The sequence below is a fragment of the Podarcis vaucheri genome, assembly GCF_965113315.1.
Source record: "Podarcis vaucheri genome assembly, chromosome: 2".
Classification (NCBI taxonomy): domain Eukaryota; kingdom Metazoa; phylum Chordata; class Lepidosauria; order Squamata; family Lacertidae; genus Podarcis; species Podarcis vaucheri.
In genome coordinates this window covers 25892300-25910393 of record NC_138760.1, presented here as the reverse complement: position 1 = coordinate 25910393, position 18094 = coordinate 25892300, and the positions used below count along the sequence as shown (strand labels likewise).

At 44.9% G+C, this 18094-nt stretch overlaps 1 protein-coding gene across 4 annotated transcripts in view; it reads right to left on the bottom strand.

The window, feature by feature from the left end:
* The window catches only part of DGKA (diacylglycerol kinase alpha), an 82854-nt gene that overhangs the window by 30342 nt on the left and 34418 nt on the right, over nt 1–18094 (bottom strand). For 3 of the 4 annotated variants that reach the window (XM_082212445.1, XM_082212446.1, XM_082212447.1), the window contains one exon: nt 9824–9912. The exons of the other annotated variant lie outside the window; for it this stretch is intronic. In XM_082212445.1, the coding sequence (XP_082068571.1) occupies nt 9824–9912 (89 nt within the window). The remainder of the gene's footprint in view (nt 1–9823; nt 9913–18094) is intronic. 4 annotated transcript variants of the gene reach the window in all.

Genomic DNA, 18094 nt, shown 5'->3' with positions numbered 1-18094 from the left:
AACTCTATGATTCTATGATCATGCCTTGCTTCAAGAAATTACTGCTAAAGCCATGTGAACAGATAGTCCTTTCTGCAGGACAGGGTGATGACAGTTGAACTTTTTCCAGCTGGGCAAAAAGTAGGCAGAGCAACAAATATAGATGTCTACCTTTGTACTGGAGGTTAGTTTCTCCACACTCACCTCTCTATCCCCCATCCGGGTAAGCAAAAGGCATTATCAGAGAGAAAGGACACATTCTGGTCAGGCGAAAGCACTTAGGATATGTGCAGCTCACCAGAGAGGGGTGTGGCCTGGGGAGAATTCTGAGGGCCAGATAGAAAGTCCAGGAGGGAAGCATTGGGTCCTAGGTTCCGCATCTTTGCTACATGAGGACACCAGGAGCAACTTCCCCCATTACTTGTGCCATGGCATTGCCAACTTTGAGGTGAGTGGGCCAAAAATCTCAGTCCAAAGGAAGCAACTAGTTCCCTCTAGTGCCAAAGAATAGAAGGTGATGCGACTTGACTAGACATGGGTCTAAGAAAAATGAACTTTCTAACATCCTCCCCTTTCAAGGGTTATATAGGGGAACTGTATATGGTGGATATGCACCTCAAATTTCTCATGTCAAATACCAGTAATGGAGATCAGGGTCTCAAAGGTGCCATACCCCTGCTGGAGGAATTCTCTTTGGGGCGCCCCAGAGTAAAATACTCTGTGAGAGGAGACTGCGAGGGAGACTAGGAAGGTCCCGGGTTCTCAGGAAAAATGGCGATCTAACTTTCTTCCCGTGGCAAAGGTAGCCCTCTCTTGGAATCAGGCAAACGCCAAACTGCCATAGAGCCCTAAAGGGGCAGGCTCAGTTGACCGCCAAATGCCAAAGTGCCCATCTGAGGAACAAAGGCTCTTTGAGAGTGAATAAACACTGGTGAGTAAGCCACTCCTCAAGAGTAGACCAAACCTGCAAGCAGTGTGAAGGTTCGAGTTTAAAAGCCTTCTGTTCCAGGCACAACATCTTTGCCCCAGTAACATATGGTTGCACGAACAACATCTCTGTACCAGAATGGAGCAAGCTTGTGTTTTCATCCGCTCTGGAGGGTGGGACCCAAACCAATGGTTTTGAAAGGAGATCAGGAAGAACTTTCTGGCAGACTCCCACGAGAGGTGGTGGACTCTCCTTCCTTGGAGGTTTTTAAAAAGAAGTTAGATGGCCATCTGTCACGTATGATCTAGCTGAGATTCCTGAATTGCAGGAGGTTGAACTAGATGACCCTCAGGGTCTCTTCCAATTCTACAATTCTAGGATTCCCTGACTTGTGCCGCCCTGCCACCTAGTTTAGTCACTGGACCTTTCCTCTAATGTTGCCCCTCTGTTGAGAATCTGGACTGCCCCAGCCATTTAGACTGCTGTGAGACGCCAATTCCGGGACTGCCCTTGTTAAGCCACAGCTGCCCTGCCTTGTGCAGGGCGGAAGGCCTTGAAAGACAGTTCTGCTTTAAAAAGTGCTCTGGGTTTTTTATGGGTCTGGGATGGCTGTGTGTGTTTTTTGCCACATCCTAGGTAGTTTATCCTGGAGGCACTTGCAACAGCAACACCGACATATACCAAGAGCTACTGTAACAGCTTTGGGCACACTTTGAAGGACTGATTTACACTAGGAGGAGAGAGGGATGAGCAAAGATGACTTGGGGAGACAGGCCTACAAGCTCCCTTTCCCCGCTCAGCCTGTTGCTTCTTCCCAGCTCTTAACTGTTCCTGTGTGTCCTACAGCTTTCTGCCAATTCTCTCCCGTCTCTGACAAAAAAGGAAATAAAGCAGAACATAAAACGGAAAAATTCAAACCATAAAATTATACAACTGTGTACGTAAGGTCTGCCAGCTAAATAAAACATGTGAATATAGGCATGGCTTTGCCATTCAAATACTGAGGATTTGTGGTTGCAGAATTAATGGATGGTTTAGTCAGGAATTTTGTATTTTCTGAGGAGGGCGAGGACGGGGACGCTACACTACTAGACAGCATAAAGCTGGCCAAAGTCAGTGCTTGTGGGAGACACAAGAGTTTGGGCTGCTCTGCCTACACATCCCCTCCTCGCGAGGTGACACTCTGGCCTTCCCTACTGCAACCTGCTTGTCAGGACCTAAATAAAACAATAAATTTCACGTGGGCTATGACAAAAAGGAAACGTTTCCGCGGCAACCACAACAACATCTGCCAAGGTTATTGTAGCCGCTGAATAACAGCAGTTTGGCTGCTGGAAACGAACATGGTTCCCGCTGCTAAAACAATACTGCCATACACAGGATGCCCCAAGTGCATTCTGGGAGGAGAGTTAGTCAGCTGGAGCCTCAGCCAGAATTTCATACTTTTTAAGGTCAGGAGGATCCACTGAGATAATAAGCTTGGAAATCTGTCTCTTTAAGGAAGGCCCCAGAATCTCCTTCAGTCTCCGCAAGTGCTAAGCTATGAAGCCACTCCAACAGTCAATAAATAATCCCATGAACACTCCATGTTCCCAGTGTGATGCTCTCTTCCGTGCAGCCAGCAAATCAGCCCAGCCCAGGAATGAATGATTATTTCATGCATGCACAGAGACGAGCTAGGAAGAAGGCGCGGGAGTTCTGGAGCTGCAGCGGGTGAAGGAAAAAGCACCTAGCCTTGAGAACTGGCAGTGCTGTAAGCAGAGTTTGAAAGGACCTCCTCTGAAGCTATGATTGTATGACTGTAGGGATTGACTAGGATTATATAGGGGAAAGCAGTCTGCCAAGCATCCTGGAGCCAAGTTGTTCAGAATTTTCTATATGTCCGCAACAACACTTTTGAGTGTTGTCCGGTAGCCACTAGGCAGCCAGTGCAGTTCCTTCAGCACAAGTGAAGTATGTACATACCTGGGTGCCCCATTTAGCACTACAGCTGCTGGATCCTGCACTTAGCTGCAGTTTCTGTGCTGGCTGCTAGGACAGCCACAGATATAGCACATTACAGAAACCTAAGCGTGCGGATACCAACGCATGACCAGCAGTGGCCAAGCTACTCTATCCAGGAAAGACCACAGCTTTAATACCAAGCAAACCTGGTCATAGGTGCTCTTTGCCACAGAGGTCACTTGGAGTTTTTAGTGACAGAGATGGTTCCAGGAGCACTCCCCAAATGCACATCTGACCCATCAAAGGGAGTGCAACTTCATCCAGAACAGCCAAACAACCCAATATGGCTTGTGAAGCTGTACCCAGCAAAGCAGTGAAGGATCCTTGCCCTCTCTGGCACGTCTTTTAGTGAAGCAAGTTCAAATTATAGATTTGCTTTTCCAGTTCTATCGTAGTCAACAGGCCTCTCCCTTGCTATGCAGTTTTTTTCTTAAGAGTTTGTGTGTGTGTTTGTGTGAAGTCTGAATTTTGAAAATGAACACTCAGCATTTGCTACTTTTTAATTTTAAGTAAGTAAGTAATTTATCTGTCAAGGCTGTAAATCATAACTTGCTACTTGGAATAATGACAAACTCAATATACTTTTTTTTTTCCTGCTGCTGTTAGGTTTTTCTCTCCCTCCTTTTTCCTGCGGAGGCAGTTTTAGTTCCAGCTGCACACTCCTGTAAATTAAAAGATAAATTTATCCTCACTGTACTACCACATAGTTTTTAACCCCCTTTTCCATTTTGCAATTAAACTGCCCTTCTCCGTTATGAAACTTAACTGGACAGCAGATCAAAGCCTAAAGATGTATTTGGAACCTTTCAGGTGATCATGGCAGTAGGTGGATGCTGGTTCAAGCTGCTTCAGCTGAAGTTGCATTGCTGTTTTTAAATCCCTTCCAACTTCCTCTGCTTCCTACATCCAGCTTTGGCTAGCAAGGGTGCTCCCTGAACCAAGGTGTTTTAAAACTACAAGGCCCACTAGCTTATCTGATATTAAGCACAGAAATCTGGCATCTTCTCAATAGATATGCAAGTCCACATTAGAGAAAAATGGGTGGGGGGAATTACTTTGGGTTCAAAAGCTTTCAACTTATAAGCAACTATAGCTTATGCAATAAAAGATAATCAAGCATTATTGTGGTTCCTGAGTTCTCATTCATACCAAGGAATTTTCATAATATTTCCATCATATATTGCTACTTTCCCCTTCATTCTATGGAATCAACTCAGCAGCAACCACGTTAGTGCATTCCATCTCTCAGAGACATGGATATCATTGTTCAGATGGACTCAACCCCCAAATGCAATTTATACGGAGTGCATAATGGTCAATAATTTTAAAATGACTCAAATTAAGTATCCTGGATTTTGCAATATGGATCTGTGAAATCAGATTCCCAGCTACTTAAGTCCTAGATCTCAGCTCCCTTAATGGCCACACTAAACAGCATAGGGGGTTGGAGCAGATGTGTAAGAGAGAACATGGACCAATGGTTTAAAAAAAGAAGTACAGAGGGGGGTGGAAGGTCCTACAAATAAGGATATTGGTTTTTATAATGCTATGAACATTTGAGCCTGTAGGTATAATCCTACCAACTCAAATATCCGGTGGTCTAGGTCTGCCTGCTCTTGCTATTCCTCCACTATTTCAGAATGGGAGGCAATGATGAGTGGACACATTGAAATGATTCACTAGGCAAGGACACCCACCCACACCCAGCTCAACTGTGCAAGACTTGAAAAAACCTTGCCCGACACCGTGGCTTTGCCAATAGCCGGAGAGACATGTGCTGACAAGCGCAACAGAGACAAAAAGAGACTTATTCTGTTGCACAGCCCTAAATGCTGAAAAGAGGCTGTTCCTCAGACAAAGTGAAACAGAGCAGCAAGAAAGATGGAGCAGTGTTTCCCAAAATTTCTTCCTTGATGGACCACTTGACAATTGCTAAGAGCCCTAAAGGGCCACTTAATGATTTCACTACCTATTGTAGCAATTGTAATGTGCTGTGCTAGATTCCATCTCAAACTGTAATACAATCCCATAAAAGGGAAAAAAAAGGTGAAAATGAAATGAAAAATACATATGGCTATTTCATGTAATACATGTATCACTTCCCATCTTCAGCCAAAAATCAACATACCACCTGAATGAAGCTCACAGACAACTAGTGATTCATGGACCACAGTTTGGAAACCCCTGAGATGTGGGGAAGAAGCAAGACTTTCCTTTAGCACTACCAACCGATGCAGAAACCAGAGCAAAGAAAAGTGGTCCCAAAGAGCCTTGCTGCACAGGACCAGCATCTGATCAAATGTGCACAGAGGTCTGAGCAGCAGGGTTGAGGAGGAGAACTGACTCATCTCTGGAGCCAGCCCAGGAGCTTGGAGTTACCAAATCCAGCTAACTAGATCAACATCCTGTGCTAATTTTAGCTTTATGGCAGATGCCCTTGGCTCCAGGGGCCAGGCGTACACAATGCAAACCAGATGCTGGAGGGAGAGGAGCCAGAGATCACTGTCCCAGCTCTCCCCCACCAATGACCTCAAATTGCTGGGGAGGGAACCCCTGGATATACCTAGTTTCCAGCTCTGGACAATCTCAACTAGAAAGTCATAGCATGCTGTCTGTTCAAAGGGCAATGGACGTTAACTGATGATGATGATAGCTAAGAGAGGTGAGATGACTCTTTCCGGGGAATATGCTTCACACAGCACCAAATGGAGGCAGTCGTACCACAGCCCTGCCAAGACACAGTGAGCCATGGACCACCAACACAACCTTGTCTGCCAAAAATAAGACCAAGAATGCACTACTAGTCTGTCTGTAAGCTGGGTGGAGTTGGGAACTATGTTTAAAATTATATGGCTGAAGGGAGTGACAACAGCATACTTTTTACATCTCTAGAGCCTAGAGCAAAAGAAAACACTTCTCTGACTCAAGACCACCGCATATGCAATATACATATTAGGTACTTTATGGAACAGGGGCATCTAGAACACACTGAAAACATTATCATATATGGCACAAACAACCAGCACCCGTAATAAACTACAGTTCCCAAATCCCCATTGAAATCTGGTTAAATAATATTTGGGAAGTGGCTATCGGAATGCTTTACTCGGCATAGGAGGGTAATTAAAGGCACTGAAAGGACAGACACTTTTGGTGAGATTTGGCTTCCTTTCTTTTCCTTTATAAATGAGACAGAAGATACTTTTATTATACCCCCAACACAAGAAACACTATGGAGAGGATACTTGATAACGCATAAATAAACATACAGTTGTACCTTGGATCTCAAACAACTTGCAAGACGAACGTTTTGGGTCCCGAACGCCGCAAACCCAGAAGTGATTGTTCCGATTTGCAAACGTTCTTTGGAACCCGAACGTCCGCCGTGACTTCCATGGCTTCCGATTGGCTGCAATCGTGAAGCCACGCCTTGGTTTCCGAACTGTTTTGGAAGTCAAACAGACTTCCGGAACAGATTCTGTTTGACTTCCAAGGTACCACTGTATTCCTTGTGTACTGCATATGAAACTTAATAAGAATGTACCTACCACTGGACAAGTTACTGTACTTACATGTTGTTCTTACATTAACATGAAAAACAATTAAAATTATGGGGGGGGGATTACAGTTCCCAGGATTCCATGACTGTTTAAAGTGGTATGAGTACTGCTTTAAATGTATAAAGCAGATAGGGCTTGGGGTTCTCCTAGGCTCTTATATAACACTTTTTTCCATCAGCAGCTAAGGGCTCATCCACACTTAGCTTTTGCCCTGTACTTTCTAGGCACACATCCATGCTTTTAAGCACCATGCCCCATCACTTTCCCCAAGAAAACCCACTCCTTAATGCAGAATCAGAACTAATTGCAAATCAAGTTTTCTGCAGATGCCATTTACTCTGATTCAGAGGTAAAGAGCAAGTTTTTGCAGGGAGAGCTTTAAAGCGCAAACCTAGAAATGTGACACCAAAGTCTGATTGAGCTCTAAGTGATGCTTACTTCAAGTAGTGGCAACCTAGCCAATTCTTTTTAAAATTCTTTTTAAAGCATGAATAAAGCACTCAAGTTAATGTCTTCATAAGGACGAAGCATAACACAAAAAGCAACGCAAATGATTCATGCTGGATAGGTTGTGTTCAGCCTAGTGCTATGGCAAAGGTTGCATCAGTGGAAAGGTTTTCCTTGTGCAAGGGAACCTCCTCCTTCCTTCTGCCAGCACCACCCAAAATCTGGTCTGGGTGTTCCCCCATCCCTCCAGAGCAGATTTGGGGATTGTGCAGGGTGGAAGCAGGAGGTGAACAGGTGAAAATTTGCATTGTGCTAGCAGGAATCCTTGCACTGGCTTCCACTGGTACAACAGGCTAGTAGAGCCCAATGCCTCCAGAGGAGTCTTTAAATGCTGACAACCTCTCCCTTAATCTTGGCACCCACCCTGGCCACCTCCAGTAGAATTAATCTGAGCTTTGGGAAGCGCATAGAGATGAAAGAGGAAGTGGGAAAGAGAGTCAGTCTTCTAACTTCCTCCTTCGGTTCCATGTGCTTTTCAAGGGAGAAAAAGGTAGCCAGCTTCACCACCTTAGGAGGCTTTATGGGCAGCAGGAGAAGACCTTGAGAGCACCAGCGGCATCTGTGTGTGTGTGTGTGTGTGTGTGTGTGTGTGTGTGTGTAATATTTTTCACTTGACCCAAAAGCCCACATGTAGCTTAAACTAAGATTTCAGGAAACCTTTAAAAAGAGAGAGTAAAAATTGCATTCCCTGCTCATGAAATTGGTTCCTGAAGCTCCACCACCCACCACAATGTGAAAGTCTCCTGGTCCTTCAAACTAACCAACCAACCAAAAAACCTTCACATTTTCTCCCTTGGCGGCTTGTATGCCTGGAGCTGCTTCCTAGAACACTCTTCCTACTTTAGTTGACACCCCTCCTCAAAACCCAGCCTAGTAAGTCTTTGGCACAGCCTCCTGGACCCCATGCTCTAGAGCATGGGTGTGGAACATTTGCCCCTCATGATGTATTTTTAACTACAGCTCCCATCATCACTGACCATTGGCCATGCTGGTTAGGGCTGATGGGATCTGGAGTCCAGCAACATCTGGAAGACCGCACAGCCCACCTACAGCAAGGGTGTAACTCATATACATATATTTCTTTATTATATTCCCCTGCCTCCACTTCCACTGTTGCTTACCTTTAGGTCAAATTTTAGACTGTAAGTTCCTTAGGGACAGAAACTCTTGTCAATTTGTGCAGCACCAAGCACACAAATACTTAAATACTAATAATTAATTACTTGCTTTTTTCCCTCTTCAATAGACAACAACCACAAATGGCACCAAACTTACTCAAAAACAAAAAAAGGACCACAGACAACCTAAACACCTGAAACGGAAAATCCGCATAGGAACACATCCTTCCTTCAATTTCTATACACACAAGAGAGATGCAATTAAATACTGAGATGGGAACACAACAAATATAAAAGGCCATTTACATGCACACACCCTTTGAAGTCGGAAGCAATCAGCGAAGTAGTAAAAGAAAAGGACCGTGAGGAAGCTAGGATTTCCCATTTCTGCTCATGATGGGTTACTCTCTAGCTACAACCATCTCCAAGAAACATATTTGGCCACTGTGTCTTGCTATCTGGTTTCAAGCCCAGCCTTCCCAGGCTGCTGAATGGGATACCAGCAGACTTTGTCGCTATAACTAAACCGTGAGGTGAGTGTTTTGCTTTCCCTCTCTATCCCAGCCCCATAAACACCTAGGAAAAGTGTGCTTATTTGCTCAGACTTGAGGCCTCACATTTCTAAAGATTTATAAGGCAGCTTTTTCTTCTTCTTTTGCCTAGATTCCCCTCTAAGCATCTGGAGGGTTTGCTGAGTTTAACCCTTATTTAGTATTTAGAAGGAAAGAAGAGACTTAACCCTTTGTGGTGGTGTTCTGAGCATTACAATCAAGGAGAAATGTACACTGGGCAAGCTCTAAGGCATTTTTTTTTAAGCAATCTTATTTTCTGAGATCCTAGCCAAGCAACCTGTCCTATTGTGCCTGATCCTGGGTTTGTTGAATTGTAAGTAGGATTCCCATAGCTGTCCCCACCAGCTATTATCCCCATCCATCTCAGTAATTAAGCCTTGTGCCTTCTGTTATGTAACGCTGCAGCTTCACCACATAGACTCACTGGAATCTTCGCTCCCTGTCAATGTCTGTTAATTGGCCCTTTCAGGCTCCTTTCATCTTCCCTCAACATTGCTCATATGGGTATGCATTCATGTTCATGATACCATTAGTGTTAAAACTCTTGTACATGTGAACAGTGTTCAATATTAGCCAGGCACCAAGCGCATTTTGCACCTGGCTATTAACCACTTGCGACCAAGTGAAGATGCCTGGGTGTTAGGCTAGTGCCTAACATCTCCACCATCCGGAGGTGCATGCCTGGGGATCATTGGATCTGGACTGTTTTCACACACTAATACTGCATGCTGTAGGATTCCACCGGTTATATTTTATCTTCACAATTGGAATGGATTTGCAGGAACCAAAATGCTTTTTTTGTGCAGCCTGAGAAGGAGCAGTCCCCATTAAGAAAAAGAGGTCGGAAGAGGCCAATATATATGTGGACTGCCCCTGGATCAAGTGAATTTTCTTCTTTTAAGTTCTTAAAGTTCTTAACCTAGCTCAAGGTTGTCATCTGAACTAGCCAGATGTTTAACTGAGAATCAATCAGTCAGCCCACCACTTGAAAAATAAAGACTTTAAAGCCATCTTATCCAAAAATGGCAGCTAGACATTCCGTTCTGGCGATTGTAACCTTGATTTAAGGAGTCATCTGGCGCCTAGCTTATATATATGAGTTTCTAACACTACATGTGAATCAAGTTAACAGTGGGAAGAAAAAGTCCTTCTAACCTGCTTCTGAAAAATGGAATCCCCAGGCACCTAGGATCTTTCGGTGTGGCTCCTCGTGGAAAAAGGCAGGTGAGCCTTCTGGGTCCAACCTGTTGGTGTGAAAGTGAGAGGTAGGAAGGTAATCAAAAGCACAATCCTAGCCATGTCTACTCAGAAGTCCTATTGAATTCTCATAAACATGCTAAAGTTTAGTAGACTGAACTCTAAACTATGACACTAGCATAAGCTCAGTCTTCACCAGCCATGTTTTGGGGTACCATCAGTACAGCCATGCTGCCTGGGGCCGATGAGAATTGTAGTCCAACACATCTGGAGGGCCCCATATTGGAGAAGGCTGGTTCTATAGTAAGTTAGTGTGATTTTCCTTTTGCGTCTACTTTCAACGCCCCCCAAACGGCAAACATTAGGTTGCAACTCTCTGTGCTCTTCCATTGGTGAGAGGTGCAATTTAGTGTTCAGATGTAGGGATCCTCAGCCTCAGGGGCTGTTCCTGCTCCCCGCTTGCACCATTTGCAAGAGTTCTTCCACCCACTCCTTCCTCTCCATCACCTAGAAACCAGATTTCTTGCAGAACAAACACCTAGGGCTTGCACCGATCTGCCACTTTGCAGATTCAAGGGGACTTCAATGTTTTTCCGCCTTCAAAGATCCCATGAACCTAGATTAAACCAGAATCACACCTAATAACTCTGAAGATGTTATATTTCCACCTGTGGCTTATGCAGCTGCTGCATCTGACAGGAGGTACAGACCCAGTTGCCTGCAGTTCAGTCAACGGAAGCAGGTCTCTCTCTCACACTTTATTTATCTTGCAACTGCATCTTTTTCTTTGATCCTTTCATCGCACGCTGCTCACCCCCACCCCCGTGTTCCTGCAAGTTGAATTACGTGGGCTGTCCCCTGAGGATGCTTCGCTAGTGTTTGTTTGCCACGCTCAGACTTACTTTTGTAATTGGAAACCGTTGCAAGCAATATTAGAAAAGCGTAACTGCGAGAGCGGGGAGGAATCAAGAGAGCAACTATAGCAGTGGAAAGAAGTGTGTGAAATGATTATTCCAATACAAGACCTTCCTGGCTTATCCAGGGGTGCTGCTGAGCCAGGGTCGGATTTAGGTTTGATGAGGCCCAAAGCTACTGAAGGTAATGGGGCCCTTTATATGTCCAGCTGTCCTTTGTCAACAACAAATTGTCTCTGTTTTTTGTGTTGAATATATGTTATATGGTAATTTATGGATCTAATATAGGGGTCAGCAAACTTTGTCAGCAGGGGGCCAGTCCATTGTCCCTCAGACCTTGTGGGGGGCCAGACTGTATTTTGGGGGGGGGGATGAACAAATTCCTATGCCCCACAAATAACCCAGAAATGCATTTTAAATAAAAGCACATATTTTGTTGTTGTCGAGTCGTTTAGTCATGTCCGACTCTTCGTGACCCCATGGGCCAGAGCACGCCAGGCACTCCTGTCTTCCACTGCCTCCCACAGTTTGGTCACTCATGCTGGTAGCTTCGAGAACACACAGTCTACTCATTCTACTCATGTTCTACTCATGTAAAAACACGCTGATTCCCAGGCCGTCCGCGGGCCAGATTTAGAAGGCGATTGGGCTGGATCTGGCCCCCGGGCCTTAGTTTGCCCATCCATGACTTAATAGATATCTAAAGCCATTTGGCACTGTTGCTGCATGTTTTATTTTATTTGTTTTTTATCTTATATTTTGGAAATGTACATCCAGGTTTTTTTCCCCTTTAAATTTTTTGGGGGCCCCCAAGAGAGTGGGGCCCTAAGCTATAGCTTGTTTAGCTTATACATAAATCCGGCACTGTGCTGAGCTGACAGGGAAGTACTTGGCAGGTCCCTGCTCTGCAGAATGGGGATGTGGGGGAACAAATGAGGAAGGCTGGCTTACCACATCTGAAAGTGAAGTAATAAACGCTACCTTCTGAAAAGGCTGTGTAAAAGACCATTAAGTCTAGAATTACCTAACTGTAGAAAAAATGAAAATGCTATTCCATGAATGCTGGTCTAGCTGTATTTCATATATACCACCAGGGAGAATGCAGTCCAGCCTTTCACACGGAACATTATAGAGGAATTTCCTGCAGTAAATTGTATACCATATCCAATGCTTTATTTTTTTGTAGGAAAAAAAAATAGGTGCTGGTATTCACAATCAAGTTGTTTGTTACAGAAAATTTGAACATTCGGGGGGGGGGGGGAGGTGCCAGAACTGCATATCTCTGAGTACCCCCAGAAAATAGCACTGACAATATTGAATATAGCATGAACCTATGTGCAACTTATTTATTTCACAATCAGCACTTTATTTCTGTTCTTCTACATCAGCGGCCAGCAAACTTTTTCAGCAGGGGGCCGGTCCACTGTCCCTCAGACCTTGTGGGGGGCCGGACTATATTGTGGGGGGGGGGGGAGAAATGAATGAATTCCTATGCCCCACAAATAACCCAGAGATGCATTTTAAATAAAAGGACACATTCTACTCGTGTAAAAACATGCTGATTCCTGGACCGTCCACGGGCTGGATTTAGAAAGCGATTGGGCCAGATCCAGCCCCCGGGCCTTAGTTTGCCTACCCATGTTCCACATGATTGGACTAATGAAATATATAATTGATATCAATATGAACTGTATGGCTGAGCTGTGTTGTAATACTGTATTTTGTACTGTTAATGTTACTATAAAAACTAGTGAAAAAAATCTATTTTAGAAAGCAAATAATTACCTAACTGCACTACTGGGTTGATCGGTTTGTTTCAGAGTGTTCCAAGGTGTTGGTACTGATCTTTAAAGCCCTAAATTACTTCGGATCTGCCTAGTTACAGGAGCATGTTGACTCTCATACAAACAGCGATGTGGGTTTTCTGGAAAATTCTGAATTGGATTATCTCCCCCAGAAAACAGACACCACTATTTGTAATTTGATTAGAAAATGTTCAGTTTGCACAGAGTAATTTTCTGATACCCTAGAGAATGATCTTATTTAGCATGACGTTTTACTTGTCTGCTTTATCTTTTGAAAAGTTGTCTCTTTGTCCACTCTCTATTAATTTGAACACTATTTGATATATCATAACAAAATTTTGCATGATGGTTCCTGAGATCAAGGAACAGATTTTTTGTCTATGTTTGGATACAACTGAACACCGTTTTTATTCAAGATGGCAAACTGATCCTTTCAAAACTGCATTGATTTTGACTGCTGATTTCTCTTTTGTTCGTTTCTTAGAATATTCAATCAAAGCTGGGCGCTTTTCATTAGTATTCAACAAACAAAGCTGAAATCTTTGAAAACTGCCAGGCTTGCCTAAAATTGCGTTGGCATCCTTTTGCTGTTACAAGTGAACTTACGAAACTGAGAATTTTCCACAAGTGAATAAAGCACCAGCAAATTTTCCGTTAAATGTTCTGTGAATTTTTTCCGTCGTGCATCTTTGCAGAGAAACATCCTCACACTGTTAGATAATGCCAGTTCCAGGTGTGTGGGTAGGAAGAGGCGGAGCTAGCTGCTATGGCACCCAGAGGGCGGGGTTAGCCACCCGCGGGGGCGGGGCAAGCATCCCAGAGGGGCGCCGCCCGCGGTGAGCGTCCCAAGGGGACAGCGTGGCAATGTCACCCCCCCTCAGGGATGACACCCAGGTCAGACCACACCCACCGCATCCCCCTTCCTCCGCCAGTGTGGGCAGGGGGACTTGTGTCGGATGCTCTCAGTCGGCTCCCTCCCCAATTGTATCTTACAGGGAGAAATGTAAAGTATTGCACTTGGGGAAAAAAATTAGAGGCACAAATACAAGATGGGTGACACCTGGCTTGAGAGCAGTACATGTGAAAAGGATCTAGGAGTCTTGGTTGACCACAAACTTGACATGAGCCAACAGTGTGACGCGGCAGCTAAAAAAGCCAATGCAATTCTGGGCCTCATCAATAGGAGTATAGCATCTAGATCAAGGGAAGTAATAGTGCCACTGTATTCTGCTCTGGTCAGACCTCACCTGGAGTACTGTGTCCAGTTCTGGGCACCACAATTCAAGAAGGACACTGACAAACTGGAACGTGTCCAGAGGAGGGCAACCAAAATGGTCAAAGGCCTGGAAACGATGCCTTATGGGGAACGGCTAAGGGAGCTGGGCATGTTTAGCCTGGAGAAGAGGAGGTTAAGGGGTGATATGATAGCCATGTTCAAATATATAAAAGGATGTCACATAGAGGAGGGAGAAAGGTTGTTTTCTGCTGCTCCAGAGAAGCGGACACGGAGCAATGGAGCCAAACTACAAGAAAGAAGATTCCACCTAAACATTAGGAAGAACTTCCTGACAGTAAGAGCTGTTCCGACAGTGGAATTTGCTGCCAAGGAGTGTGGTGGAGTCTCCTACTTTGGAGGTCTTTAAGCAGAGGCTTGACAACCATATGTCAGGAGTGCTCTGATGGTGTTTCCTGCTTGGCAGGGGGTTGGACTCGATGGCCCTTGTGGTCTCTTCCAACTCTATGATTCTATGACTCTATGATTCTATGATCTATCATGTCTTCTCCACCACTGTTGCTGCCCATTTGCTTCCCTTTCTCTCTGGCCCCAGCCCAAGCCACCTTCCAGAGGGAGAACCAAACCAAACCCCATACAGGTTACTGCTCCTTCTCCTTTCTTAGAGAGGGCAGGTGAAGAGACTGCAACACAGAAAGGGAGGAGGTGGAGGCCCACAAGGCTCTAGGAATTGGCAGCAAGCCTCCTACTAAGGTGTGGGCTTTGGCAAGCGCCCAAAGATACTGACTGCCAACAATAGCCCTGCACTTAGATCACCTAGGGAAGCCCAGCTCTGCGTGCCAACACTGTCGATGATTAGGCTGGCAGTTCCAACCAACAGGACTTTGCCTGCTGTTGATGTCACAATGCAGAACTCTGTCCCTCAGGGTGCCTGCGAAGCAAAATCTTTTACTGCTTTCCAAAGCACAGCAAAAGCCTTTTCTTTTTCAGAAAGCACTTGGGATGCGGATGCAATGTACTTTTAAATGCACTGCTCTTAATTTTATTTCGTCATCATTTTTGTGATTGAAATTTGTTAATTGGTTTTGACCCACTCAAGGATTTATGGCTTTCTTTATAAGAGAAAGGTGGGCAAGAATATACTTAATAAATTATTCACTCAGCTCCCAAATAATAGTGCCAAATCCAATATGCAGTGCTTCTGCCCACGCACATTTTTAACAACACCCTCATGTGTCATTTCAAAACAATTTGATGCATGGTTACACGGCACCACCATGTACCTACTTCCAGGGAATATGAGAAGACGTGCATTAAGAAGCGATAAGAAACAAATAAAACAACTAGCATGGCAGGGGCCATGCTAAGCATTCATCTCCTTTGTTCTTAGAGTAAAATAACTGGCTTGTGACACCACAGTTAGTTTGTGCATCGATGTGCAGCCAGCCCCCTTGATTTCAACTATAATGTGCAATGCTTACATTACACTGGTACCTTGGGTTAAGTACTTAATTCGTTCCGGAGATCCGTTCTTAACCTTAAACTGTTCTTAACCTGAAGCATCACTTTAGCTAATGGGGCCTCCTGCTGCTGTCGTGCCGCCAGAGCACGATTTCTGTTCTCATCCTGAAGCAAAATTCTTAACCCGAGGTACTATTTCTGGGTTAGCAGAGTCTGTAACCTGAAGCGTATGTAACCTGAAGCATATGTAACCCGAGGCTCCACTGTACAGTTAAGTGTGACTGTGGATTCTCTTGCATGACATCATTTGTGGGCCTTAGGTCTACATTTGACGTGTAGAACCAAAATTGTTAAGTGTGTGTGTGTTTACAACTGACTGACCCAATAACAGTCGCGCCTCTTCTGTCCAATCATGACAGGCAGGTGAGAAGCAAAGAATGGGCATGAGAGATATCTGTAAAGCAGAGTTAAATAACCTTTTTCAGGGGCCACTTTCCCAGGGCCACATACCAGTGATGCGAAGGGCCAGAGACAAATGTGGGTGGGTTAAAGTGGGTGGAGCAAGTAATCTAAATTTCATCATCGTACAGCAGGCTAGTTTCTACATTGACACTATCCTCCCTCTAGGCCATAGGTAGGCAAACTAAGGCCCGGGGTCTGGATCTGGCCCAATCGCTTTCTAAATCCAGCCTGCAGACAGTACGGGAATCAGCATGTTTTTACGAATGTGTCCTTTTATTTAAAATGCATCTCTGAGTTATTTGTGGGGCATGGGAATTCATTCATCATCCCCCCCCAAAAAAAAATATAGTCCAGCCCCCGACAAGGTCTGAAGGCCCCCTGCTGAAAAAGTTTGCTGACCCCTGCTCTAGGCAAGCAGGGGGGCATTATTCAAGGACACATTCCATGCAGACAACAGTATTTGGGACGTGTAGCAGGGCCTGTGAGAGGGTGTGGTCTGTAGCAGGTCTGAGGTTTCCTGCCCCTGCTGTTAAGAAAAGAGACAAGGAAGGCTCTTAGATTTTGCTTCTGGCTTTGAAGTGGAAAGAAAGGTGAAATATGAAGGTAGGATGTGTGGGCTTTATTTGTTCCCATTACCGCTGCCTTGTTTTCCACTGAATCATGCTCCCTGCTAGCTCTTTCAAGGCAGCACAGTTATTGTCCTCACCCTTGCAGACCAGAAACTTTCCCTCCCAAACCTCTTTATAATCAAGTGGGATCCTTCCGTGTGCCTTCACTCTCACAGAGACACATGACAGGCCCTGTGGTTGGCAATCCAAGCACGTAGAAAAGGAAGAAAATTTAGGAAGAAAAGGAGCTCTTTTCAATGCCTTCCCTTTGTCAGGCTGCCACCCAGCATCCCCTCAGTCCTGAGTTAGCAGCACAAGCCATTCCTTAAAGGGGCATGGTGGTGCGTTGTGAGCAGCAACATGGGCCGAAATGGCTATCTAATCCTCTGAGTTTGAAAACTCCCCCAACGGGTCTAGAAGTGTGGGTTAAAATCAGATTGATGCTTACCTATTTTGCATCTGTGAAGCCCTTCATCGCCTGTTCTGTTGTTCACTTTTTTTGCCTAACCCCCACATTGCGGCCTTAGCACTGCCAGTGAAGTTGCAATAAAATAAATAGAAGCTGGAGACAGACAATTTTTTAAAAGAGACTTGTGAGTGGTCTAAGGGAGGCACTGCTTCCCAAAGAATGCACACATTCCTCTTGCTCCTTTGTCATCTCTGGTCAAACAGATTTTTTTTTTTTAAAAAAAGCAATATAACCTGCTTATTGTCAGCAGCGGTGAATAGCGGGATGTGCGCATACACTACTATCAGCAGCCCCTTTCTGGAAAACACAGATCGATCTCAAGCTTAATGTTGCAGAGGCTGTGCACTCACCCCACATCATTCTCTGTTCAACCACCTCCTTTCCTTTTCCCACAGCTGTTTGTTACTAGCACAGCGCCTCTTTCCTCACCATACCACACGCTCAGGGCAGCCCCGCTGCGATTTGCAACAAGGAAACAACACCAGGTGCCCCTTCCTGTACAGGCCTGCATATGGTTGTGTGGCTAGACAGACAAATGGGACACACAGCTAAATGTCGCAATGCACCCCCATAAGAGACAGCCTGAAAGAGAAGTCTAGTAGCACTGTTCAGGTCTCAGTGAGGTGGGGTGGTGGGCAAAGGGAGCAGGAGAGGATCCTGGTTTAGGGCTGTTGCCAGCTTCAAATCTGAGCATTTCATGGCTATATCCTGCTTAACAGAACATTCATCCTTATTGGTTTGCGTGAAGTTTGACAACATGCGCTCTTCAATGAGCATTCATTCTGACTAGTTTACGGGGAGGTTAGACAATGTTGCATCAAGCAAATGGGATCTCTGTCACTTTCCCTATCACAAAGAAGTCCAGTTCTGGGATAGGGGGAAAGTGAGATTGTTGTGCAACCTGATGCTGGTTTATAACTGAATCCCTCCAAGAAATAGCAATAGTCTGGAAGTGCCCGTTGTGGTGAATGGAATGGGTGATGAGTTTTGGTGGTTGGTTCAGGAGTGTGAGTAGCAAAGTATGTCCTTTCCCCTCACCTCCTTTTCATCCAAATATAGTGCAAGGAGGGCAGGGTTGCTGTTGTTGCTTTTAAATCCTCCTGGATCCCAGCCAGTAGTCCATTTCACTACTTCCACCCAACCTCCACTCTGCCTCAATATTCCATATATCCTGGAAACTCACAAGTCCTGTACAGATTTACATACTTCTGTGTATCTATGTACTTTTGATTTTGGGTGGCCCCGTTTCACTTCCAAACCAGATGCACTCAGCTGG